Raw genomic sequence first — 27242 nt, 5'->3', positions numbered from 1 at the left:
AGCCAATAGAGGCCGCTGCGAGCGTTCCTTCGAACCGCCACCTCCGGAAAGTAACGGCAGAGGAGAGGAGAAGCGAGCTGAGCGCTCTAGAGCCCGCCGTTCGCTTTCGGGGACTGTGACGGGGATGCCGCGCGGTGACCCGACGGAGCCATGGATCTGGATGAGGCTTTTGGGCTGGTGGGGGAGTTCGGCCCCCAGCAGAAGAAGCTCGCCGCGTTCCTGGTGCTGCTACAGGTGGGCGCAGAGGCCGAGGGGCGGGGGGGGGGCCTCGCCGCTCCTTCACCGTCCTCCTCGGTCCCATCCCCTCCTTTCCCATTCGTCGAGCGCATAAGGGGGGCGCGCGCGCGAGGAGTACGTAGCTGCAGTCGTCAAGGCAACGATGGGGAGTGGGTGGAGCGCGCCGTCCTCCGCTGGCTGGCGTGGCAGGAAATGCGGCCGCTTCCTTTGTGGTCCGTGAAAACGGCTGGAATTGCGGGGGGGGGGGGAGGCTCGTTTCTCTCGTTTGCGGGGAGCGACCGGCATCTCCTTGGACTTTGGGGGTCGTAAAAAAAGCGGGTTTAACATCTTTCCTGGGTGGCCGTTTTTCCTGACAATTCAGACGGGGAGGGAAAGAGAATATTGTACAGCAGGGGTCCTCAAACTTGGTCCTTTTATGACTGGTGGACTTCAACTCCCAGAATTCCTCAGCCAGCATCGCTGGCTGAGGAATCCTGGGAGTTGAAGTCCACAAGTCATAAAAAGGCCAAGGTTGCCTACCCCTGGCTTAAAGCTTTAAAAATGTTTAAGAAAATGAGGTAATTTCTCCCCTCAAAATGACGAAAAAGCTTTGGCTTTCTTGAGAGCAGGGATCTTTTATGACTTATGGACTTCAACTCCCAGAATTCCTGAGTCAGCTATGCTATGCTATGCCTACCCCTGCTTGAGAGCAAGTGCCTTCGCTTACCCTCAAGGAAGCCAATGCTGCTTTTTATGCATAGTTTAAAGCAGGGGTCTTCAAACTTGGCCCTTTTCTGACTTGTGGACTTCAACTCCCAGAATTCCTCAGCCAGCATCGCTGGCTGAGGAATTCTGGGAGTTGAAGTCCACAAGTCATAAAAGGACCAAGTTTGAAGACCCCTCTTTGTATAGCATCACTTGGAAAGAGTGTGCGGGGATATCCCCAATCTTTAGATGAATTAGAACCCGCCTCACTGGATTAACATTACACGATGAAGTACTCTTCTTGTGCTTCGTTGGTTGTTGTAAAATGATTTCTTACATGTTTTTATGGCTGCTAGGAGCTACCCAGAATTATAGTGTATTAAGAGGAGGGGGTCATATGAGTTGCACAAATTTAGCCCTGCACTGGTAGGAGAACTTGCCAGTGGAAACAGGAATTACTAACTTCCGAATCTTCAATTTAGTTGTAAGATTGCCTGTTGCAACTTTGAATATGGGTTTTTAGTGGCCACTGTCTTCCCCCCCCCAATGCTGTCTGGGTTGTGCATATATTTACTTAATTTAAAATATATTTCAACCTATTTGTGCTAAGATAAATTTTGCAGGAATATTTTATGTGTGGTAAAGCATTCTCCAGGGCACATATATGCTACAACAGAGAAGGTGAAAGAGACAAACTTTATTTGTCAATCTATATATGAATGGTAAAAGTGACACATAAGAATGTGTTTTTGTTTTATACAATATATGTGTCAGAGTCTATTAATCTAAGTCTAGAGTATTAGAACTTTTCTCCAGCTGTATTGGATTATGTTTTCCAGAATTCCTTGTCAATATTTATTGGCTGACAATTCTGAGAGCTGTAGAATACTGGGAGAAAATTGAAGTTTGCAGAAGATTGGTTAGTGTTGAACTACAAGTGAAAAGGCCCAAATTCAAGCCCACTCATTTTCTGAAAATTCTTATGTTGTGAGGTTAACGTAAAGATACGTCCATTTATGTCATCAAAGTTGTTTTTAATTTCATCATGGTGTTGAGCCATTGTTGTTTGGATTAGTTGCAACATAGCGAGCATTTCCCCCTGGAAAGTATTTGGTTTTTCTTGACAAGTTCTTTTTGCAAGCTCTTGAGATTCCATGACAGCTAGAATTAAAAAAAAAATTCTTTCTCTGAAAACAGCTTAAAAGTCACAGTCAGTAGGTGTTTATCATCCAGGAAGGTCAATTATGCTTTTTCAATTATAGTCTTTGCTTATTATGGCTGGCCTAGAATGTTTTGTTTAGCTCTTTTTAAAAATCAAAGAAGTGGGTTATCTCATTCTGGGCGTCCTGCCAATACTTATAACAAAGCAGCTAAAGTTATATATTCTCTTCCTTCACTAGATGTCAGCAACAGTATGTTTCTGTCCCCCTTAATAGTTTAATTCGCCGCTTCCTTTGGTGGGAGGATGGGGCAAAGCTCCCCCTCCTTTTGGAGGCTTTTTTGCTTCTTGGGGTGTTTCCCAAAATTCAGGATATAGAGTAGGATAAGATCAAATTTCTCACCCAGTTTCAGCACGCTGTTCACCGATGTTCTCATGAGTATTTGTGGACTTTGGCTGCAAGGAGCTTGGGCTGGTTACTGAGATGGGACCAGCCTTTCTCCTGTCGGTTAGAGGGAATTTCCCAATCAAACGGGAAGACTGCCGTCATTCCCGAATCTCTGGGGCGCCCCTCTCTCTTCACCGCCTCTTCAGGGTGGCTTTAGGCACATTTAGGGTCAAGAGCCGCGGGAAGCGGAGCTTCGCAATCCCGCGACCATGTGCTGCTGCGCAAAACTGGAAGTCCTGGTGGTGTCCTTTTTCACTGCTTTCGTGGCTGCGATTGCACCAGCTGGGGTTGTTGAGACTCCCACCATGGTGTCTAACGTGGAGACTCTTCTGCCGTCATCCTCCTCTTGATTTGGCGAGTGTCCCCAGCGGCCATTCTGACTAGGGTCTCGCGTGCCTTGAGGCACTGGAATGTTTCCATCATGGAGCGCGTAGCTTGTTTCATGAGGAAATCGGCATGATCAATTTCGCTGCTTTCTTCCTTCTCATCCCCGAGCTCTTCCAGCTCCGCTTGCCATTCGCGTCGTTGGTACTCCCTTGGTTCGTCCTTCCCAATCATCTTTCTTCCCGACGCCAATGGAACACCTGGGCTTCGATGAATCTCCCAGGCTGTCTACCTGGAGAGGTCCACCCCAGGTTGAGCCTTGGTAGAGGTTTTCCCCCAGCATTCCTCTTCTTCCTGGTTGCTGCCTTGTGCAAACATTCCTTGCACGGTCCCCAGGGTAGGAGTAGGTGCCTCTCCAGGTTGACCACTATTGCAGATTCTGCCTAATGTAAGGACCTGCCCCAGCTAGTCCTCTCAGGAATGCACAACTCTTGACACCATGTGGTTATCAAAAGAACGTTTACTGAAAAATAGTGGTTGCAGTAAGGTCACAAAGCACCAAGCTATTCTTCCCATTTCGAAACTCAACTCTGCTGACCAGTCCATTGGCAGCCAATACAGTGCTACAAGATTGTTTTGAAAGTGCTGAGGTACAGGACAGATAACAGTTCATCCTCAAGGTGCAATGGCCTTGGAGTCAGACTGGAACTGGCTGGGAGGGAGTCCATTCTGTCTCCAAAGATGATCCCCCTCCCTAATTCCCATGTGGTTCCAGCAAAAGTGAAAGCATGCAAAGAATGCTCCCCTGAGCCTTCCCCCCCCCCCCCAGCAGATTGGCACCCAAAAGGGAACCTGACACTTTTGGGCTGAAACATTCCTAGATAGTCTCCGCTATGTTCCCATTGGATTGTTATCAGTTAATATACGGTACGTAGGATAACAATAAAATACAGTATAATACATTTTGGATTATTCCTAGGAAGAATATATGTGTCACACTGATCAGAACATTTTCATTGGAGTGTTAATATTGTGTGCTAGGAACTCTGTGTATATTAGACCAATTTGTTTATGAAATATTTTCAATATCCCTCCCCCAAAGCTATGGGCCATGAACAAATGTGTGTTTGTGTGTGTGTATGAAAGAGAGAAACACAGTGAGACAAAGAGACGGAGAGATCTGACAGTTTACCGTAAATTACCTCTTTTTGTTTTCCTTTTAAGGTGTTTGTTGCCTTCCAGTCTATGCTTATTGTTCTCGTGGGAGCTGTGCCGGAATATCATCTTGACCAAGAAGGAATTCTGACTAATGCAGAAGCTCTTGCAAAACATGTCAGGTTCACCAGTAATTTCACTTCTATAGCAACAGAGGCAAGTATGTTTTGTTGCCCTGAGTTAATATTTTTATGCAATTTAGGTCCCCAACCAAAACTGCATAGTGACTGAATATATATATTTTTAAAAAGCCAGTTAAACTGGCTGTATTAAAGGAGAGCATAGTTTTCAGTGTGGAAAACAAAATCCTGGCCTATTTAGGCACAAGACATTGAATGTAAATGCTTTAAGGGACAATGCTGTACTATATCAACATATAAGGGTTGATCATACGTATAGAATTGTAGAATGTCCTGTAGTGTAAGTGTCAATGGTGCTTTTGGGATCTTTTATGTAAGAAGCAAACTTATAAAAAAACATAAATATACTTCTGACCAGATACAATCCATCTTGTTCTAGTAACTTTCTAGACCAGGGGTAGGCAACCTTGGCTCTTTTATGACTCGTGGACTTCAACTCCCAGAATTCCTGAGCCAGCATGGCTCAGCTTGGAAACATCTCCCTTTCCCCTCAGCATGGCTGGCTCAGGAATTTTGGGAGTTGAAGTCCACGAGTCATAAAAGAGCCAAGATTGCCTACCCCTGGGCTAGACACATCTTCTGTTATTTCATCTCTCAGAGTTTCTCAGAAAAGCAGGGAGCTCTCTGAGGTCTATGGATATAGAGAGGCTATATAGGTGTGATGTGATCCAAGGCTATTAATGGTGATGTCCCAGCTTCAGAATACGTTGCGACTGTCCCAAGATAAAAACTAAGTCTCCTGTGTGACTGTTACTGCGAGTTACCCCCATAACCTGGATCAGTCCACGATGGTCACAAACTCACAAATCAGGTCTGAACTTGTGCCCAGAGAGATTAGATTAAAATCCCCCAGTACCCTTAGTCTGGGGAACTCCACTGCCAGTCAAGCCACTGCCTCAAGTAGTTTGGGCAGGGGGGCTGATATATTAGCAGTAATCCCATTTGATTCCTAGAGCCTAGTCCAGGGGTCTTCAAACTTGGCCCTTTTATGACTTGTGGACTTCAACTCCCAGGAATTCCTCAGAATTCCTCAGCCAGCAACGAATTCTGGGAGTTGAAGTCCACAAGTCATAAAAGGGCCAAGTTTGAAGACCCCTGGACTAGTCTCACAAGCAGAGTCTTACAATAGATTATCTGTGGAACAGCTCCGCTGAAGGTTATCAAGGTTACATAACTATAGCCATTTCATTGCCCTTGCCCTTTGGTCACAGTTCCAAGAAGTTGTTCCCCTTGTACCTAAACTAAGGGCCAAAATTCACACCCAAATACAGGTAGTATTCGCTTACCATTGTGACTGTTTGGAGTTACGATGGTACTGAAAAATATAACTTTACAACTAATGCCTGCATTTATGACTTTTGCAGCATTCCTCCACCATGTGATCCCTATTAAAAGTCAATACACGTCCTATACGTGACCTGTTTTTCTTTTCCCCCCTTCCTTACAGAGTGGAGAGTTTGGAGGGGAAGAAATTAAAAGAGAGTAAACAGGCATACAATAGGAAATACACATCGAAGCCAATTCACCGGTGCCAGCAACCACAGGCATAGTACACAAACCATGTGGTGCATTCCCTTTTGTGTGTTTGCTTGCTCTCTTCTACCCCTTTCCTCTCCAATCTATTCACTCTGCCGAGGGGCAGGGTGGAGTGGGGGAAGCAGTTTCAGGATGCAAAGTCTGTTGTGCCTGATCCATTCTGCTTCTCCATGCCTACTTCTGATCCCGTGGTGGCAAACCTATGGCACGCGTGCCACAGGTGGCACGTAGAGCCCTCTCTGTGGGCACGCGTGCCGTCGCCCCAGTCCTAGGCCTTCAGCTGGGTTTTATAAAACCTTTTCTCTTTAGACCTCCACCGCTGTGTGCAAAAAAAAAGAGAAAAGGTTCAATCAATCAAAATCAATTTCAATTTCTCGTAAAGTTGGAATTGATTGATTGAACTTTTTAGTCCCACCCAGTCTGCCGTTACCATCGCCCACCCAATTGGCCACACCCACCCAATGGGGCACGCCCACCCGGCACCCGACGATACATAAGTGAGTTTGGGTTGCAGTTTGGGCGCTCGGTCTCTAAAAGGTTTGCCATCACTGTTCTAATCCCTCCTCTACAATGAATGTAAATGCAAACGTTAATTCTCTTCTGGCTAATTATGCCAATGCCAGGGTGAGTGTTCCAGAAAGTGGGAAGTACAGAAAAGAAAAGCACAGTCACGATCATGTGATTGATTTCCCACTTAGCAGCTGCTTCGCTTTGCCCAATTGTGGTTACTAAATGAGGACTTCTCCTACTTGTTACAGTAACCTAAATCATAGGACAGCATATGGTCAGAAAAATATCATTTATATTATTCTTTATTCTTTGTCATTTACGGTGTACTTACTATTTTTTTAAACAATTCATTTTTATATGTCAGCATAAGTCATAAACCCTCTGAACGGCGTGAGAGTTTGGTCTCTGACTCAATTGCTGAGGTTTTTACCCCCCAAAAACAAAAACTAAATTCCTACCTCCCCCCAAGCGATCGTTTCTGGCAAGCATTATTTCTGTTTATGAAGTTCCACCGAAAGAAAAATGAACGGAGAGAGCAGTTTGGGGAGTTTACTGTGATTAGAGGCTATCGCTGGTATGGCAGTGCTTTAAATGAAAATTGTTTCTTTTTTATTTGTCTCCCGTAGTGGTATTTAATCAAACACGAAGCATACAAAGTGAACCTGGCCTCATCCTTGTATTTTGCCGGGTTACTCATTGGAAATATACTGTTTGGCCCATTGTCAGATAAATTGGGCAGAAAGCCTGTATATCTAGCAGGTAAGATGTTAAATAGCAGTTGTATGTTATGGATGTATTTGATTATCCTGTAGCCCAGGGGTAGGCAACCTTGGCTCTTTTATGACTCGTGGACTTCAACTCCCAGAATTCCTGAGCCAGCCATGCTGAGGGGAAAGGGAGAGATTCCAAGCTGAGCCATGCTGGCTCAGGAATTCTGGGAGTTGAAGTCCACGAGTCATAAAAGAGCCAAGGTTGCCTATGCCTGCTCTAGCCTTTCGTCTAAGCCAGGAAAGCAGACAACTTCTGAGGAGCAGTTGAGATGGCCTGGGCAACTTTAGGCTAGGTTGGGGGACAGCAGAGAGGGAACCTTGCTTGTGGGGTATGTTTAGTTCAGGGGTTTTTTTTCTTCCAGATCTTAAAAACTTCTCTAGTCACAGACAAAGAAAGATGACTGGATTCTTTCTCTAGGCCAGGTCTGTTGAGCTGAGAGTTAACCCCCCATCTATCAGAGTATACAGTAGTGGCCAAAATTGTGGAAACCTTTTGGGAAAAGTGTATTTTTGGGGTTTGATGGCTAATAACACCACTTTTTCTTTTGGAGTAGTACCATAAAATGATATATCAACGGAAAGATAATTTAATCAAGAATGTAATGCAACAAAGTTTGTTCAATTATCTGTCTGTATTCTATGAAAAGTCATAGCCAAGTAACCAGAAAAAGGAAGCACAACTTGCTTAAGTTGATATCAGGTAGCTTTCCTTCATCTGATGGTAGCCAATGAGCATGAGTGTTTAGAGAGCCAATCAGGTGTCATCTTGTTTTGGCAATGAGCCAATCAGATCACAGTAGGATTCAGTTCTTGATGTCATGTATTGAAGCTGAGAGGAGGACATTTGTCAGTGTGGTATGTGATCGCTTATCAAGTTGGTTGGGGATTTTTTGTGTTTTTTCATTTAGTGAGCTTGTAAAACGTAATAAAATTAAAGTAATGGTGCAAAGAGTTGACTGGTTGCCCAGAAAGCGATGTAAAATAGTATTATTAAGTGAACAAGGCTACAGGTATAAAGAAATTAGAAGAAAAATTGGTGGAAACTTAACCAAAGGTGGCATTTCTACTGTACACTTTTCCCAAAAGGTTTCCACAATTTTGGCCACTACTGTAGTATAATTTCACAGGCTCCAGTTTGCACAGGGTGGTATTATTTCAGAACCCATCTCCAACAGGGTGCAGAGATGTGTCCTGGTGCATGTGACGGCTGCTAACTTTTGACACTCAGAAATAATTGGCCTCTCAATAAATGCAAGCCTTGCTAGCTAAATGGACCCTGTTCAAAAGTAGTGAATTTCTAGGTAGCAGCTGCTGAGCAAGGCTGATCACGTCTCAAGGGCTGGATGAAATTCTTGCAAGCTTTAACAGCTGACTTTTTCTGGAGTCAGCAGGAGGCTGGGTCTAGCCCAGCTCTGTCCTTAGTTATGTCCTGGTTGTAAATCAGGCAACTTTCAGGAGCTTTCAAAGAGAAGCCAGGAGCAAATGCTTCCGGGACAGGTTGGAGCCGGGAAGCTTCTTGTGGATGGCTGCCTTGCCAGCATCGGACTTGGGTGGGGTGCTGCTGAGATTCCCTACCAGGCTCAGCCAGGACCCCCTCTCCTTCCACAGTGGCTCTTTGCAAAAGCAACAGCTTTTTGCACTCAATGGGTATATATATTCCTCAGTTCATAGATGCTCAAAGGAGATAAGCGCAGTGTTTCTCAACCTTGACAATTTTAAGGCATGTGGACTTCAACTCCCAGAATTCCACAGCCAGCAATGCTGGCTGTGGAATTCTGGGAGTTGAAGTCCACATGTCTTAAAATTGTCAAGGTTGAGAAACACTGAGATAAGGGAAGGCTGCTGAGGGCAGTGCAGGTCTACAGAGGGGATTGTACATGTGCCGAATGAGCAAATGTTAGATGGGGAAGACCTTCCCTTCTGACAGACAGTCCCCCCAAGTTTGGCTCTTAATGCTTGAAGCTTGATATGCAGCAGCCCTGATCTCACTCCTGTGTGCCCCCAGTCCCTCCCTAGACCTCTAGTTGTTCTTATGCTGAAATGCAGTCCTTGAAGAGCAGCAGCTTGCAGTGCCTGGAAGAAAACTCACGAAGCTGCTGGGGTTTGGAGGAGAAGCAAGCAAAGACTAGGTGTGCGCAACTGCTGCTTGGCCACATATGGGCATAATTTAGTAGGAACATTGGTTTTAGGCCAGTACTTAGCACGTAGGTTGCTGAGGACAACCTCCTATATCAGGGGTAGGCAACCTTGGCTCTTTTATGACTCGTGGACTTCAACTCCCAGAATTCCTGAGCCAGCATGGCTCAGCTTGGAAACCTCTCCCTTTCCCGTCAGCATGGCTGGCTCAGGAATTCTGGGAGTTGAAGTCCACGAGTCATAAAAGAGTCAAGGTTGCCTACCCCTGGACTAGGCTATGCCCAATACAGCCACACTACAAGGCAGGGATACTCAGAATCCATGCTGAAGGGAAAGGGAGAGTTTCCAAGCTGAGCCATGCTGGCTCAGGAATTCTGGGAGTTGAAGTCCACGAGTCACAAAAGAGCCAAGGTTGCCTACCCCTGTCCTATAACATGAGACTCAATTAATATTAGGCATCAGTAGGATAGGATTTCCATTTGAACGCAGTGAAATATATCATAAACAACTAATGTATTTGTATTTTTAATAGGACCTAATATAGTCATCGTAATAAATGTAACATTTATTGTTTCTTGCTACAATATTTTAAATTCAGTATTAATATCATCATGTCTGAAATATATTTCATTAGGACTGCATCTCCAATATTTTGCCTTAGCCATATTGCAAGGTTACTTTTTTCAGAGTATCTTTAGAAAATCTTGAATATATATTTGTCTGCTTAGAAGATACTAATTATACTATTTTTCTTTAACCATTGTGAAAAAACGGATAATAATTTCCTTCCTGTCTTTTTTCATTTGTAAGTTGCCATCCTATATAGTAGGGTCACTGGATATGGTTGGATTGCACTATATTAATTTTTCTTTATTATATATCTTTTGCGCAGGGCTTTTTTTGGATGTCATTTTTGGATATGTTTCAGCATTTGCTCCAAATTACGAAATATTTGCAGTATCACGCCTTTTTGTTGGAATTACAAATGGTGGCATGTCCTTAGTGTCTTTTGTTTTGACACAAGAATATGTAGGAAAATCTTTCTGGGCAATGACAGGTAAAATCTGAGGACTTAACTCATGATAACACAAACACAATTGTTAAAATGCTAGTGTATAAAAATTGTTTAAAAGTTATTTATGGTTGGAACATCAGTATTTTTAGTCTAAATAACATTGCCTTAAAAATATCCTTTCTGAAGACGCATAGTCTATCTCTTGTTCTTCCCTTTCCTTACTGACCTGGTGAAGAAACATTATTGAGGAGGAGAGTACTGTTGCCCATTGCTTTTCACAGTAGCATTGATGTTGTTTTGTCATGATGACAGTGTCTTAAGCTGCTGTGAGCTGTGCTTGTGTTGCTTAGTGTAAAGTAACAATATGTGTCAAATATTTTCCTCTATAATTCTCATGCCTGATAGGGGTTCTGGAAGCCTAAATTTCAATTTAATAAACTGACATACAGACTGGTTCTATGTATATAGATCAGGGGTAGGCAACCTTGGCTCTTTTATGACTCGTGGACTTCAACTCCCAGAATTTCTGAGCTAGCATGGTTCAGCTTGGAAACCTCTCCCTTTCCCCTCAGCATAGCTGGCTCAGGAATTCTGGGAGTTGAAGTCCTCAAGTCATAAAAGAGCCAAGGTTGCCTATACCTATACCATGCTGGCTCAGGAATTCTGGGAGTTGAAGTCCACGAGTCATAAAAGAGCCAAGGTTGCCTAGCCCAGGCCTAGATAGTCCTTTCTTAACTATGGTAATTGGCACTGAGAACTTCATTGCAAACAAAGGAATTGTAAAATGCAACCTCACCTGGCCACTGCAACTCTTATAACAGCAATTCTGGCAGTCCACATGCCATTGTTAAGTAAATCCTGTGCAGTCACAGTATCCCACGGCCATGTGATTGCCATTTGTGACCTCCTGCTAGCTTTCCTATTAACATTGGGGATGCTGCAACAAGCCACAACTATGAGGATCATACAAGGAAAGTTCCTCTCATGCAGCGTCATTGTAACTGTGAACAGTCGCTGAATGTATGGTCATTCAGCAAGGATTACCTATACTTGGTTTGAACTGAATTGAATTGTTTTAATTATTACAGTAAATGTGTATTAGATTGTAGGTTTAGCGTGCACTCCATTGAGGTCAGTGAGATTTTATGTCCACACAAATATGATTGCAATTGCTAATAACACTGAAAAATACTATTTTGTTCTGTGCTTTAGTCTGTATCTCTCATTCTAAGTTAGGAAGTTATATTAAGGTATCCTGGATACCTTAATGTTGTGACCTTACTCTTCGTTAGCATGTTACGCTTGTTAGTTGTCATGATTGATAACTAAATATGACTTTACCCAAAGTCATATTTTTAAACAATAAGAATCTAACTTCTCAGACTAAGAAAGGATTAGCAGCCTGTATAGCATGTTATGAACTTACAATAACCAAAGTGTTCTACAATAAATTAATCTAAATTTGCTACCACTTGACAAATCACAAAGGTATTATTTATATGGACTTCAATGAATAACTTTATAATGATGATTATTATTAGTATACTAGCTGTACCCAGCCACGTGTTGCTGTGGCTCAGTCTGGTAAAAGCGTGTGTTGCTTTTACGTCCAACAGATGGCGCTGTTTTTCAAAAAAAGCATGTTTTTACCTGTCACAGGTATGACATCTATATAATATAGGTATATAAAAACACACACGTATTCGAATGCAACGTTGTGTCAAAATTTCAAAGCAATCGGTGAAGAACTTTCGGAGATTTAAGATTTTGAACAAACGAACATTTACATTTTTATTTATATAGATAATTATGTATGAAAATAAATAATGATTCTTTACAATTATTTGGTTTAATTATTATTTTAATCTTTGCTTTTGTTTTCTTATTCGTGAATTTATAATTAATATGATTCCAGTATAAATTATGTACCTAGCATAATAAAATTATGTCCTTAATACGGGTGTACTGCTGAGATGTCTGGGATGTTTTGTCAGCATTTTATAAAATACTTTGTTTTTGCTTGTATTTTCAGGCTCGTTGACAAATTTGACATTTGCATTCGGCATAGCTGTTTATGCCTTACTGGGATATTACATAAGAGACTGGCGCCTTCTTGCCTTTGTATCAAATTCTCCAGGACTTTTCTTTTTTCTTCTTTCTTTGTAAGTCATAATTATATCCACAGTAGACAAAGGCCAAACACTAACCCAAAGTTAAAGGGTAATATTAAAGAGATAAAAGATTGGCGTCTTTATATTCTTAATGAAATCAGAGGAATTATTAAGCAGATTATTTTAGTTTGCTTGGCAGTGTGTTTCTAAAATAGATACTGAAAATCAGTTGCATATTTTTGAGTATAAGCAAAATATGGTTAGTATAATGAGCGCTGGTGCATGCCATATCATTGTGACGAAAACAGTCCAGAGAGAGAGAGCAAGGATGAGTAAGAATGACCTGCATCTCATCTCTTTATCATAAAGACTTATAGCTTAAGATTTCCCCTGCAGTCACTGGAATCCCATGAAAAATCCCTTGGGAAGGTGGGGGAGACTCTTGAATATCTGGGTGCAAAATGTGTTGCCTAAGGAAGCCCAGTGTAGGTCTTCACCTGTACATCTTCCTTCATGAAACTGTGAAACTGTGGATTCTGAGTATCCCTGCCTTGTAGTGTGGCTGTATTGTGCATAGACTAGTTGCACATTTCTCTGCTGAATTATTTAGGTGAGAGGAAAGTTTCCCTTCACTGCACTTTTTAAACTTCTTTAGAAACAAGCCTATGGTCTGATTGAGATGATCCATTAAGCCATAATATGAGTAGTTTGTTTTGGATTTAACGTGATGGGTAAATCTACACATAGGTTATTTTTAATTGCAAATCAGTCCACTATAGCTGTAATCTGTGGTGAGAAAAGTGTGACTGGCCGTGCAGTATGAAAAGCAACATACAACCTTTTGCAAATGCCAGTCACAAAAGGCCTAAAGTGGGATTAGAACTCATAATCTTCCGTTTCCAGGCTAGCACTTGCACCACTACTCCAAACTGGCTCTTCAAACGTTAGAACTGTATTAGGAGGCTACAATAACTGAATCTTACAAATCAGATTTTACTTTTCCTCCCCTCCCGCTTATATCCCAGTGAGACTGGCAGGGGCCTACCTGGGTCTCTTATTAATAATCTCTCCCTTCCCAGGATTTAAGAAAAGCTTCTGTCTTTTCCCCCCAACATAATAGTTAGTGAATATTTGCTTCAAAGCCATTTCTCTGCATCTCTGCAGTTACATTAGAATCAGAATCAGTGTAACAAAAAATTAGGATATGTGAGTTGTGGTGCTTGTCATATTAAATGAGGTCTCTGTCAGTTAATTTTGAATAATATTCAAGCTATTTGTCAACGCTGCTTAACATCGGATGTTTTTGCTTTGACAACAGATGGAGATGCAGCCATTTTCTTCTTTTCTCTTTTAGAGTTAGATGATGCTGGGGAGGGGAGGGATGTGCATGAGAGTTCAGCTAGACATAATAATACTGAACCTAGCGTGAGAATCAAGGTTGTTGAAATAAGAGATGATAAGAATTGGCTTGACTGGAGGGAAAGCCCGTGCTTTAAACTAATTAGGGAATGTGATTTATGACTGTTAATTGGAGGAGGGAATTGTGCTTTGATACTATGTGCTCAAGGGGGGGGGATTCAGTTTTTGGCTCCGATTATGTTAGTGCCGATGTTATGCTTCTCGAATAAAAATTCTTTAAGGTAAACAATGCCTCGAAGTTCTTTGAAGGATTTCATCTGTCGGAGCCGACACTATTATTCTATAATTTATAGAATGTTTTAATCAATGTAAAAAAACCCCAGCAAATACATTTCATATTTTTCCAAATTTCTGTGTCACATACCTTTCGTCAAACCTTGTAAAACATTTGCTGAATAATCTTTTTTGTTAGCACAGTGTATTGATTCAAAAAGAACCTTTGTAACTATATATATATTTCTCCTTCGTGATTTGCTTTTTTCAGCATGCTTCCTGAATCACCAAGATGGTTATATTCTCAAGGCAGAACAGCAGAAGCAGAGCAGGTACTGCAATACATGGCTCTTCGTAATGGGAAAGACAGGCTGGTGGTAAAACTGAAGCCATGCAAAGGAGCCATCAAGAAGGACGATTCTACCCCTGGGGTCCTCAACCTGGTTACGCATCCTATCCTTCGATGGCGCACTGTCATTTTGATGTATATCTGGTAATTAATAAAAAATTGACTTTACTTAAATTATCCCATGTAAAAATAACAGCTTTAGGTGATAATTATGGATTACATAGATCAGGGGTGTCAAACTGCCGGCCCGCGGGCCAGATGCGTCATCCCAAAACCGCGTCCACCCCATTGCCGGCAATGGAGAAAAAGCTCCGATACGTCGCGCGACATCAGGTGACGTCGCGAGTTTGACATGCTTGACATAGATAAATAAACTTCAAGGTAATCAGAATAATAGCTATTGGGAATCACTTCAGAGAATAGGTAGAGAATTTGGGGTTTTTTGTTCCATTTTTCAAATTTCAGTAATTTCATGGACATGAGACAAATCTTAAAGAGATAACTGCCCTGAGCAAGAAGAGTAAGTAAATTTTGTATTGGCTTTCATTTGAATTTGTGCTGTTTATACAATCCTAAGGTTACATGCTTGTATGAATAAGACTTAAAAATCAAGAGCTCCTTTTTAAAAACAAAAATATTTTAATTGGATAAAACCATCAAATGATACTGCTCGACAAAGAGTTTATATTTAGAATGGTATATATAGTCCACCTTGCTTTTTGTACACTCTCAGGCCACATGGATATAGTGTTCCATATGTCATGCTTTCATTAACAAAGATTTATATCAAGGGTCCTCAACCTTGGCAACTTTAAGACTGGTGGACTTCAACTCCCAGAATTCCTCAGCCAGCTTTGCTGAGGAATTCTGGGAGTTGAAGTCCACAAGTCTTAAAGTTGCCAAGGTTGAGGACCCTTGATTTATATGACTTATAGACCTTTATTATCCTGCATGACATATTGCTTAACACTGACCAGTATGTAACCAGCATCATTACTTTGTACTCATCAGGCATATGTATCCCAGATCTTTCTCTAGCAAGATAGTGCCTAAAGAACTATGTGGCTTTGTGTGCCTGATAAATCTAAAGTAACAATACAGCCGGTAGCATTCTGCCTGCAAATACTTCCCCAAAAGGAGTATAACTGAGAATTTTACTGTGCAACTGGACAGCCATTTGTCCGAAATGGTATAGGGTTTCCTGCCTGAGCAGGGGGTTGGACTAGATGACCTCCAAGGTCCCTTCCAACTTTATCATCATCATCATCATCATCATTATTATTATTATTATTATTATTATTATTATTATTATTATTATTATTATTATTATTATTATTATTATTATTATTATTATTATTATTATTATTATTATTATTATTATTATATATTTCTGGACAATCTTATTCACGTGGTTTCCTTTTGTCACAATGTATCCTGAACTCTATCTCCAATTGTCCTCAAATGTCATCTTCCTTCAACAAAATTCTCCCAATGATTGGTTTTCTGCTGGTCTTTTCTCTTGATAGTGGAGGAAATGCCATTTCCGCTCCATAATGCTCTCTTCTCAGAATAAAATGGTTGAAAGAGGACCGTATGTCGATAATGCTGCAGACTATGAAAGGAAGGGACAGGTTTTCAGGAGTTAGTCTGACTTCTTATTAAAATTCAAGGATCACCAGAAAAAACAAGTTTAAACTCATGAGTCAGAAACATAGGCATAATTTTAAAAACCCCTAAAGAAATCAGTCAGAAAAAAAAAATCTTGTTTGATCATCTGTTTGAATATGGTTAAAGAAATAGAAAGATTTTGGATATAAATGAATTTTAGTTTAAGAGGGACGAACCCCTCAAACAATATAGTATTTCTCCTTTCTTTTTTCCTTTGTGTTTTGTTTTTTGACATGAGAAATATAAAAATGTTGGAATAGTTTTCCACTTGTTTTTAAACAGTCAGGTTTGGATCAAATACCTAGTGATCTGAATCATTCATTCAAGACCCTTTGCCTTGACATAAAACCAGAATAGACTAGGATAGCAAAAGCATACATGAAGGTATGGTAAATTTGTTGATTTTGATCCACTGGTTTTCTAGTTCAACTTCTATTGGAAAAAATGTTTTCCAATTTTGTGAAGGCATTTGAACTCTTAAAGAGCCAGTTTGATGTAATGGTTAAGACATCAGATTAGAAGCTGGGGTGTCTGAGTTCTAGTCCTGCCTTGGGCTCAAAACCAGCTAGGTGATCTTGGGATAGCCCAGGGGTAGGCAACCTTGGCTCCTTCATGACTCGTGGACTTCAACTCCCAGAATTCCTGAGCCAGCATGGCTCAGCTTGGAAACCTCTCCCTTTCTCCTCAGCATGGCTGGCTCAGGAATTCTGGGAGTTGAAGTCCACGAGTCATAAAAGAGCCAAGTTTCCTATCATCTAGGCCAGGGGTAGGCAACCTTGGCTCTTTTATGACTCATGGACTTCAACTCCCAGAATTCCGGAGCCAGCATGGCTCAGCTTGGAAACCTCTCCATTTTCCCTCAGCATGGCTGGCTCAGGAATTCTGGGAGTTGAAGTCCACGAGTCATAAAAGAGCCAAGGTTGCCTACCCCTGGGCTAGTCACTTTCTGCCTCATAGAAAGAGGCAATGGCAACCCAATTAAAAATCTAGCCAAGAAAACTGCAGGGACTTGTCCAGGCAGTCTCCAAGAATTGGACACAATTGAATGGAATAAAAAAAAAAAAAAAGCCACACTTAGTACATGATTTATAACTTCACCGCTTCATAAACTGGTATTTTTCTAGTGTATATTTTTCTTCATTTAGTATGCAAGTAATTAAAGCTTACATATTATTCTGTGTACATGATTAAAATAGCCAATCTCTGATACATTTAGGTACGTGTGCAGCTTTGTATATTACGGTTTAACACTGAACGCTGGTGAATTAGGAGGAAATCTCTATTTAAACGTGGCTCTTTCTGGCCTTGTAGAAGTTCCAGCATTTCCACTCTGCATGTTTTTCATTGAGAAATCTTGGTAAGTTCAATAACTTTGTATTTCTATATTTAGATAGTACAGCATAGAGCAGCGGCTCCCAACCTTTTCTATACCCCGCGCCCCTAGAACGTTTCTGATATATTCTTGCACCCCTTAAAAAGTTCAAAATAACGGCAACGAATTATACATATACAATTATAATTTTGGAAACCCAAGTTTTCACACCCCCTGGAATATCGTTTCGCACCCCTGGTTGGGAACCCCTGGTATAGAGTAACATAGCTCTTGAATTTATTTCTATATGTTGATTAATTTACATACATTTTGAGCATAGATAAAATGTATCAAATCTGCTCAGAAATGCTGTTATGAAAGAAGATTTTTTTTATGACTTAACGCATCACACTTTTTATTTTACAATAGAACGTAAAAGAACAGGGTTGGAAATGACCTTGAAGGTCTTCTAATGCGATCTCCTGCTTGAGCAGGAGACCCTATATCTGTGGTGGCGAACCTGTGGCATGCGTGCCACAGGTGGCACGCAGAGCCCTCTCTGTGGGCACACGTGCCGTCGCCCCAGTTCTAGGCCTTCAGCTGGATTTTATAAAACCTTTTCGCTTTAGGCCTCCACCGCCGTGTGCAGAAAAAAAAAAGTTCAATCAATCAATCAATTTTAACTTCTCGCTGGAAAAAAAAAGATCTCGCAAAGTTGGAATTGATTGATTGAACTTTTTAGTCCCACCCAATCTGCCATTACCACTGCAGCCACACCCAGCCAGTGGGCCATGCCCACACAATTGGCCACGCCCACACAATTGACCATGCCCACTTGGCACCCGACGATACATAAGTGGGTTTTGGGTTGCAGTTTGGGCACCCGGTCTCTAAAAGGTTCGCCATCACTGCCCTATATAATTCTGGACAGATGGTTGATCACGTGAGGTACTAATACCACTCTGTAAAGCCTTAGTAAGACCACACCTAGAATACTGCATCAAGTTTTGGTCTCCACATTATAAAAACATGTTGAAGTCCACAAGTCATAAAAGGGCCAAGTGTGAAGACCCATGTTCTATTAGTTTCCTGGATTCAATTTTTTTTCCTGTTTCTGAAGGTAAACATTTTTTTAAAAAAAACAAACTTTGTTTGTTCCAGTTGCAGTATTGTTAGTCTCTGATTTAAAACCATTTAACAACAGTTCAAAGTTATGACAGCACTGAAAATAAGTGACTTACAAAACTGTTCCTCGCATTTAAGACTTTCAACGTAATGTGACCAAAATTTGCTTGGCAACTAGCATGTGTTTATGACAATTGCAATGTCCCAGGATCATGTGACCACCATTAATAAGCTTCTCTGGGGTTTTCCAACAAGCACAGTCCATGGGGGAAGCCAGATTTATTTAATGACTGTGATTTGCTTAACCATCATGGTGATTCACTTAATGACTGCAGTATAGATGTTTGTAAAATTGGGCACAACTCATTTAATGACTGCATCACTTAAGGAATGGACATTCCAGTCTCGATTGTGGTCATAAGTCAAGGATAACCTGTAGAATATAGATGGGGTATAACCACTCAAAATAAGAATAAGGCACTAAATATTGGTAGTTATCAATAGAAATAGGCACTATTCAGTTAAACTAAACTGTGGGCCAAATGTCCACTGAAACTGGGTTACTTTGGTTATTGTTCAAAATGCCCGCAGGCAGAGAGGGTTCCATTGAAAAGATCAATCAACGGTGTCCTTTGCTTGGGATGGACTTTCCTTAGGTGGCTGGACCAGACAAGGGGTTTATTCTGTCATGTGTTGTTTGGTGACTTGTACACCTGCACCAAAAAGATCTTTGAAGGGAAGAGCCAGCAGCCTGGATTGGGTTTATAAGCTGTTGGCTTCAGAAGTACAGGAAATGAACTTTGTGCAATGGGCTAAGTATCTCAGAGTAAAATTTAGATCACCAATTATTATTTCTCCATGAATTACTCATCTCTTGAAATGTGGAAACACATTAATATCTAATTTGCCTACATTGTTCTGTCGGTGAATGCCCATCATTCTGCAGTTTAGGTTTTTTTTAAAAAAGACTTGTATGGAATAATAAATGAAAATATTTTAAAACGTATCTTTGTGGAAATCCAGTATGAGCTTGTACTATATTTCTGCACTAGGTCGGGAAGACGTAAAAGTACAGCTGCTTTTTTGATATTTGCAGGCCTTGCCTGTGTTTTTACCACGTGTTTACCAGAAAATAACAGGAGTAAGTATGTTCTTTCTGAAGCAAACCAAATTTTTCTTGGCACAGATAATCTTATTGAAAAACAAGTGCTCCTAGAAAAAGATGTAAAAGTAATGGGATTCTACAAAGAACAGACCCTACTAGATAAGATACTTTTGAAAACAGATAAAAATCTGATTAAGAAACTTTATAAATTCCTGCTAAATTGGAAGATGGAAGAAGAACAAGTGAAAGAAACAATGATAGTGTGGGCAAAGAATTTTGGTTATTCTATAGATTTAGAAGATTGGCAAAAACTATGGAACCGAAATATCAAATTTACTAAAGCAGCTGCATATAAGGAAAATTTATATAAAATGTTTTATAGATGGCACATGACACCAGTTAGATTAGAGAAAATGTTTAAAAATGTATCAAATATGTGTTGGAAATGTAAACAACAACCAGGCACTTATTACCATCTCTGGTGGATATGTCCTAATGCTAAAAAGTTTTGGTTTAAGATCCACATGTGGCTAGAAAAGATGATTAAAATACAGATAGAATTTAAACTAGAACTCTGTTTGTTAGGAATATTAGGCTTGAACTATGGAAAAGAGAATGAGTACTTAATATTGCATGTGTTGACAGCCGCAAGAATAATATTTGCCCAATTTTGGAAAAATGAAAATTTACCATCTGACCAGACTATAATAACAAAAATACTCGAATGTGCAGAAATGGATAGATTAACTTTAGAAATGAAAGAGAAAGAAACATGGGGAAAATTTTATTATTGGTTAGAAACATGCTAGAATGAGAAAAGGTTATTAAATTTAAAGAGATAATTGATAATTTGTATTTACATTCCATGATTATTTGTATGAACTTGTTCTTATTTCTTCTTCTTCTTCTTCTTCCTCTTTGTATATTTGTGATCTTAAACAATATGGTAAACTATAATTAATATGTTTAATTAATACTAAGCATTGTTAAGTAGTGAAATGAATGAGATTTATTGACTAATTCGTTATTTACATGATTATATTGAAAGTTGTTTAATAATAGAGTAATTATTAAGATTTAATATGTAAACCCGGACTGGTAGACTTGCTGAAGCGATGTTATTTTGTGGGATTAATCCCACTTTTGTGTTACCCCTTTTCCCTGGTCTAACCTTTTTGTATGTTTCCCTTTGTCTTATCCTTTTTGACCCTATCCCTTTGTTACCTTTATAAAACTCAATAAAATATTTATATATAAAAAAAGAAAAACAAGTGCTCCTAGTCTGCTAATATCAAACCACGTTTAAATAATTTTAAAAATAAAAGTAAAAACCAAATCTAGAATAGTTTTTTTCCCCAGATGAATAAGATTATTACTAAATGAAGACTTTATTGCATGCCCAGTTTTAATTTAATTGGGATGGGTGTTGTTAATGATACTTTGAGAGGCTGCCACGTAGAATCAATGTGAAATAATAGTATTTTTTTATTAGTATTGTATACTGCTAAGTCATGAATAGGTTTTTTTTCTTTAATCATTGGCAATCTTTGAAGTATCCTGCAGCTCATTTGCTTTCTTCTTTTCCAAGGTAGCAGATAATTAGTAAGAATCTCAGGGAAAATTACTATATTTGCCATGAGCTTCTCTCTGTACCGTTACTTGAAATAATCAAGCCATCACAATATACTGACCATTGTAGCTTGTCATGAATGGAGTCTGTTGCTGAACGCTTGGAATAGTTCACAGTGTAGGAAAACTCTCTAAACATTAGCTCTTAAGTTACAGTGGTAAGCAGTGATTTATACCCAGGGCCTTCCTATTGTGCACCTGATATATACAGTACATCTTCAAAAGACCCTCCAGCTTAAACATAGCTTGATGACATCGTCTATCAATTTATTTCTACCAATGGCAAGAATGCCCATTCCTTGTTACAGGAAACATCATGTTCCCATTGGAGATCTCAAGGCTAATCATGTTTGATGGATGTCTTCTCCATACATTTTTTTCATTGCCTTTTAAAGCCATCTGAATGATTGGGCATCACTACAGTTTATAATGAATTACACAGATTAATGGTGGGCTGTGTGAAAAATTACTTTTTTATTCTGAATTTCTTTCCAGTTATATTCATTCGATGAACTTTGGTTATATTGTTTTGATAGGAAAAAGCATCTCCATGCCAAGTATGATTTATGCTTTAGCCCCGTTCCCTCTTCAGGTGTCATTTTTTCCAAGCTAAAGAGTCTCAAATTTCTAGGCTTTTCTCGTAAGGAGGTTCCTTGAGTGACTTGGCTATTTTGGTAGTCTTCTTCTGCCTGATCTAGCTCTCCATAGAAGTCTCTGTGCAGTGGCTTGAATGCTAGTAAAAATCTTTACAGATTTCCTGTTCAAGACATCTTAAAAAGAATCAGTGTGTTCAGGAGACCAGGAGCGAGCTCTCCCCGTTTCCATCACTCATATACTAAGAAGTACCTCCATAGGGCTATAACAAGATGGTCCATCCTCATTGGCAAGTAACTCCAAGCAAACATTTTTCAGCGTGCGATGTAGATTTGTAAATAATTACTTTCTGCGGACAAAGCGTATAAGGGAAATTCAGGTATAGATAAGTATTATCTTGATTTCAATGGTGATGGCCTGGCAAAGTTTGAGCAGTGGATTCAAATGGCTAACTCATAAAAATGGCTTTTCACAACTTCCTGTTTTAGTGATCTTGCAGTGCAGTAAGATCAGTATATTACCTTTTATTGGTAATAATTGAGAGCTCCTTGAAATAAGGTAGCCAGAATTGCAGTTCTCTGAAGCTTCAATCTATAGCATTGGAGACTTTATCCAGAGGACATGCCCCCAGCCAAGTACACTTATGCCCACCAACAATGGTGCAATTTAAAATTGCAGTTTTCTCTTTGTGTCAATTGCAGGTTGCTCTGCACAGTAGGTATACATCTGCCTGAACCTCAGAGGGGTTTTTTTCTGAATACAGCTGCCTATTTATTCTATTGTTCTTTATTTGAAGATGGAAATGTTTGTTTAATTGCCCTGTGTTCCATTTAAGGATTTTTCTTCAGTCCCAGAATTTTGGCTTTGTATGGGAAATTGACCGTAAGTGCTGCCTTCAACATTGTATACATCTATACTTCAGAGCTGTATCCCACAGTAGTCAGGTAAGCAGACGTTAACATTGTTATTTTTATATTTATTTCCAAATCATTAAATTCTCGCAATATATAATGTATATAAGCCATTTGAAATCACATCAGCGGTTACATATTGCATGCAAACCTCCATACTCCTGAATTAGATAATCAGAGCTATCTGTAAAAAGTATCTCCTATAACAGTGGTGGCGAACCTCTGGCACTCAGAGCCCTCTCTGTGGGCACGCACGCCGTCGCCCCAGCCCTGTGTCCCCCCGCGTCCCCATCAGCAGCCCCCCCGGAGGAGAGTCGCCCCCAAGCGCGGCCTGCGCAGAGCAGCGCAGCCAAGGACATGGCAGCTGGGCAGCGGGGACAAGGCTCCGTCCTCGCGCCCTGTCACGTGCAGATGCTGCTGCAGGGCGTGGGCAGAGGGCGTGGCCGCCATGGCGCTGCTGGGCTGCCTGGGCGATCTGCGGCGGGCCATGGAGGCAGTGGTGGCCCTGCGGGCGGGCAGAGTGTGGAGCGGGCAGGGTAGGGGTGGAGGGGGCAGGGGAGGGGAGGGGTTTGATCAAGCTTCCCCTTCTCTCATGAATGATGGAAAATTAAGACATGTAGTTATTTCCCTGTTAATGCTAAAATGTTGGGGGAGAAATGAGAGAAGAAGCCACTCTTAAGATTTAAAGAAAGGACAAAATATATGGTTGGAAGGATATTTTCATTCCACATGCGCTCTCTAAAATTGCTTTCAGATTTCTTTCCATAAAGCTGTCCAGCTTTACACTCTCTTCTTTTATTTATGTATTTGTACCCTGCCTTTAGTATTTTACAAATAACTCAAGGCAGCAAGGATACCCAAAACACCTTCCTCCTCCTCCTATTTTCCCCACAACAGTCACCCTGTGAGGTGGGTTAGGCTGAGAAAGAGAGTGACTGGCCCAAGGCCACACAGCTGCCTTTCACAGCTAAGGCAGGATTAAAACTCACAATCTCCTGCTTTCTGGCCTGGTTCCTTCACCGCTAGGCCTAACTGGATGATTACAAGAAACCTTTCGCTGTTTGTGATCATGAGGGGGCCTTTTAAGGGTACCCCTTAATATGGTTTCTGCTATTTATTTAATAAAATTTTGTTTGAGGTAATATTGCAGGTCATTTTGAAATTAGTGTTTTGAACATATTTTTTTGATTGCATAGGACAGGGGTCTTCAAACATGGCCCTTTTATGACTTGTGGACTTCAACTCCCAGAATTCCTCAGCCAGGCACGCGTGCCTGGTTGAGGAATTCTGGGAGTTGAAGTCCACAAGTCATAAAAGGGCCAAGTTTGAAGGCCCCTGGACTAGAGGGTAATCCGCCGCTGCATATACAAAATGTGATCTAGAAAATCAGAGCCTCTGCTGCCTTGGCCCTGGCCCAGGCCAGCCGGGAGCCAATGTACAATTTTGTGGTGGCCATCTATGCTGAAATGCATTCAGTCTTAGCTCCACAAGGCCGTCTGGAAACAGCGAGGAACCAGCCCCTGCCACATCGGCCCCACCCCCTGGGTGCATGCTGGGGAGGTGTCATCCATTGTGAGGAATGAAGAAATGCACCATCGCCTGGAAGTGGCCAGCAAATGGCCCTCACCTACTTCACATATCTGGCTTGATGGGCTCTGCCCTGGTCCCACCCCTTTCTGCCAGAGACCCTCAGATCTGTCCCACTCCTGCCCAGGCCCCCACCGGCACCCTTGATGCGAATGATGTAGAGTTGGCCACGCCCACCCAGTAGGCCATACCTACTCCGTCCACACCCACCCAGTAGGCCGCAGCCACCTGGCCCCCCGAGGGCAACCGCAATGCTGATGCGGCCCTCAATAAAATTGAGTTTGACACCGCTGAGCTAGACTGTCTCAGGCATCTCTATAGAATCCGTAGAGGAAGAGTTCAAGTTTCATGATTTCTATTGGAAATATATGCAATGTAGACAATATTTTCCAGCTGGTAAAACTGAATCCTATTCAGTTGTGGTGGAAATAATAGGATGGCGACATCAGATCAGGAAATGAGATTGATCCCGTTTAAAAGCTAAATTCAATAAGAACTAGGAACAACTGCAGTTCATTTGCAATGCCTTATTTAGCACGAATCAGTATATCAGACTTGCTTTTTTTCTTAGGATAAATACTGACAGTGGTATTTCTTTTATAAAACAGAAATGCTGGATTGGGTGTGTGCTCAATGATTTGTAGGTTTGGAGGAATTTTGGCTCCATTTGTTCCTTCCTTGGTAAGTAATGCAGCCTGCAATGTATCCTATTTTAGCAAACTTTCAAATCAATTAATGAGCGTTGATAGTTCATATGCAATAATTCTAACATGTGATAGTTAAGCAGAACTTGTGGGCTTGTATTTTTTTTACCAATATCTGTCATTGTGATATCATACGTGACTAATACACTTTTTGCCCAGCATTTCTTTGGTAAATATACCAAAGTAACATTTGAATAAGTCTGGTTGAGATTTAGATGAATATATAAAATGCATAGTCTTCTTATGTTTATGGGAAGTTGAAAGTCAGTGTGGATGTACTATGGACAGAGGGGTAGCCAGTGAGGCCTGACAGTAGAGTTGATGTGCCACAGCAGGTAAAAATATGTCAGAGAATCCAGGACTAAATTGGCACCAGACAAGGGTCAACAGAATCCAGGAAGAGTTAGACATGGACTGTTTGTGAGAACATAACAACTCTAAGCTGATGACGTGCTTAATTTCACCCCTAAGTTCAGGGGTCTTCAAACTTGGCCCTTTTATGACTTGTGGACTTCAACTTGCAGAATTCCTCAGCCAGCATGCCTGGCTGAGGAATTCTGGGAGTTGAAGTCATAAAAGGGCCAAGTTTGAAGATCCCTGCCTAAGTTCTTCCTTCTCTTCTCTTACAAAACTGTGTTTCCCCGAAAATAAGACCCACCCAGAAAATAAGCCCTTGCTTCTTGTCCTGCCTTCAGGTGCTTTGGAGATGAGGTTGACTCCCTCTTCTGTGTGGCAGCCCCTGAGATAGATGGAAGACTGCTATCATGTCCCCCCTCGTCCTTCTCTTCATTAAACTAGACTGAATTGTTTTTTTATTATCCCTTTGACTCTTTTTTTAGGACTGTTTTCTGTACTTCACAAAACACTTTCTATCTAATATGTGTGCTAAACATGCATTAGAAAATGGGGTTATATTATTCATTCATCCTATTTATATATCGCTGCAATTCAAAGAAGGCTTTTTAAGTAACTTATCTACCTATTTACAGTATATTGTTTCATAACAAATAATTTAATTGATTCCTTCTAGAAATCTCTTGGTCCATCTGTACCATTTGGAGTCTTTGGAATCAGTGGATTATCAGCTGGTTTTTTGATTCTTCTACTTCCAGAAACTCTGAACAAACCAATTGCAGAAACTATTGAAGATTTGCAGATGCCTGTCTATCAAATACTTAAAAACAAAAAGGCAGAGTAAACACAATTATTTATCTGTGTCTTTTGTGCTACTGGAAATCTGTCTCATTTATTTGAAATAATATTTCTTTTTAGGTGTTAGATCTATACATATAATATTTTTGACAATATTAAATTGTCAAAATGAACACATCTTTTTTTTTAAAAAAAAATGTATAGGAAAGGAAATGCCAATCAGAAGACTGGCTTCTCTGCATTTTCACCTTGCTTATTTTTCTTTAACTACAACAGATGGTTCAGCATCCGACTCCATGAACAGATCAGGGTTTCCCAATTTCCATTCACTCTTCTAGTTATTTGGAAGATTCTTACAATAGAAAAATGATTAATAAAATCTTTTGCAAATGTTAAGTGTCTTAATTTAGTCTGTTGAACTGAATTATAAATTTCAGCAAGTTCATTAGTTTTAAAAGAATGGTATTAACTTATGGCACTGGAGAGCTACCGATATTTAATGTAAACCCAGTGAAAAATTGATATTTTATTAATAATTATTAATTGTTACGAATAATTATTAATAATTAATTATTAATAATTGTTACTTATGAATAGTCTTATAGTCTTGGTGCTAATAGTTAGTAATTTTAGATCTGAATTGTTGCATTGTGCCTTCTGTGAGACTATTAAGAATTTTTGGATTCTAGATATTAGGACTGCCCAATTTTGAAGTTCAAATAATAATGTCAAAATTACCACATGTAGCTTGAAGAATTATATTTTTCCTTCCCTATCCCATACCCATTAATGTTCTTTTTTGTAATTTGCGTCTGAATGTGAACTTGTAAGGAGGAATTGTTTTTTTTAAAAAAAATTCTGTAGCCTATTAAGTTGGTATTTTGTTAATTCTTATTATATAACAACTATCCTAATTGATTTTTTCATCTGTTAACAGGTAAATCAATTAGAAGAAAAGTTTTAGTATTGCAAAAAAATATCTTGGTTGAAAATTTCAGTTGTTGAAGTATGCTGCCATCAAGATTATCACGTTGGGACATTCAAACCTAGTGTCCTATTTCCAGAATGATCAATGTCTCATGTAAACATGACTTGTGAAGATGTGGAGCGGGAGAGATAAAAAATTAATAAGGAAATTTAAGGGCCTAAACCGATTTTTCAAATGCTGTATACTGAATGTTTTAAAACA

At 40.3% G+C, this 27242-nt stretch overlaps 1 protein-coding gene across 1 annotated transcript; it reads left to right on the top strand.

Annotated features, from left to right (window-relative positions):
- The first annotated feature begins 24 nt into the window (after positions 1 to 24).
- LOC107285092 (solute carrier family 22 member 15-like) lies at positions 25 to 27242 on the top strand. Its single transcript, XM_015813242.2, has 12 exons — positions 25 to 234; positions 4077 to 4223; positions 6880 to 7012; positions 10052 to 10216; positions 12207 to 12336; positions 14189 to 14410; positions 17151 to 17291; positions 19424 to 19512; positions 22535 to 22643; positions 24806 to 24878; positions 25932 to 26090; positions 26991 to 27242. The coding sequence occupies exons 1-12, from the start codon at positions 151 to 153 to the stop codon at positions 27015 to 27017; spliced, it is 1479 nt and encodes a 492-aa protein (XP_015668728.1). The 5' UTR covers positions 25 to 150; the 3' UTR covers positions 27018 to 27242.

This window comes from Protobothrops mucrosquamatus, unplaced genomic scaffold, assembly GCF_001527695.2.
Source record: "Protobothrops mucrosquamatus isolate PMUCROS unplaced genomic scaffold, P.Mucros_1.0 scaffold146, whole genome shotgun sequence".
In the NCBI taxonomy this organism is placed as follows: domain Eukaryota; kingdom Metazoa; phylum Chordata; class Lepidosauria; order Squamata; family Viperidae; genus Protobothrops; species Protobothrops mucrosquamatus.
Note: the sequence above shows the minus strand (reverse complement) of the source record. Positions and strands in the feature narration are given on the sequence as shown.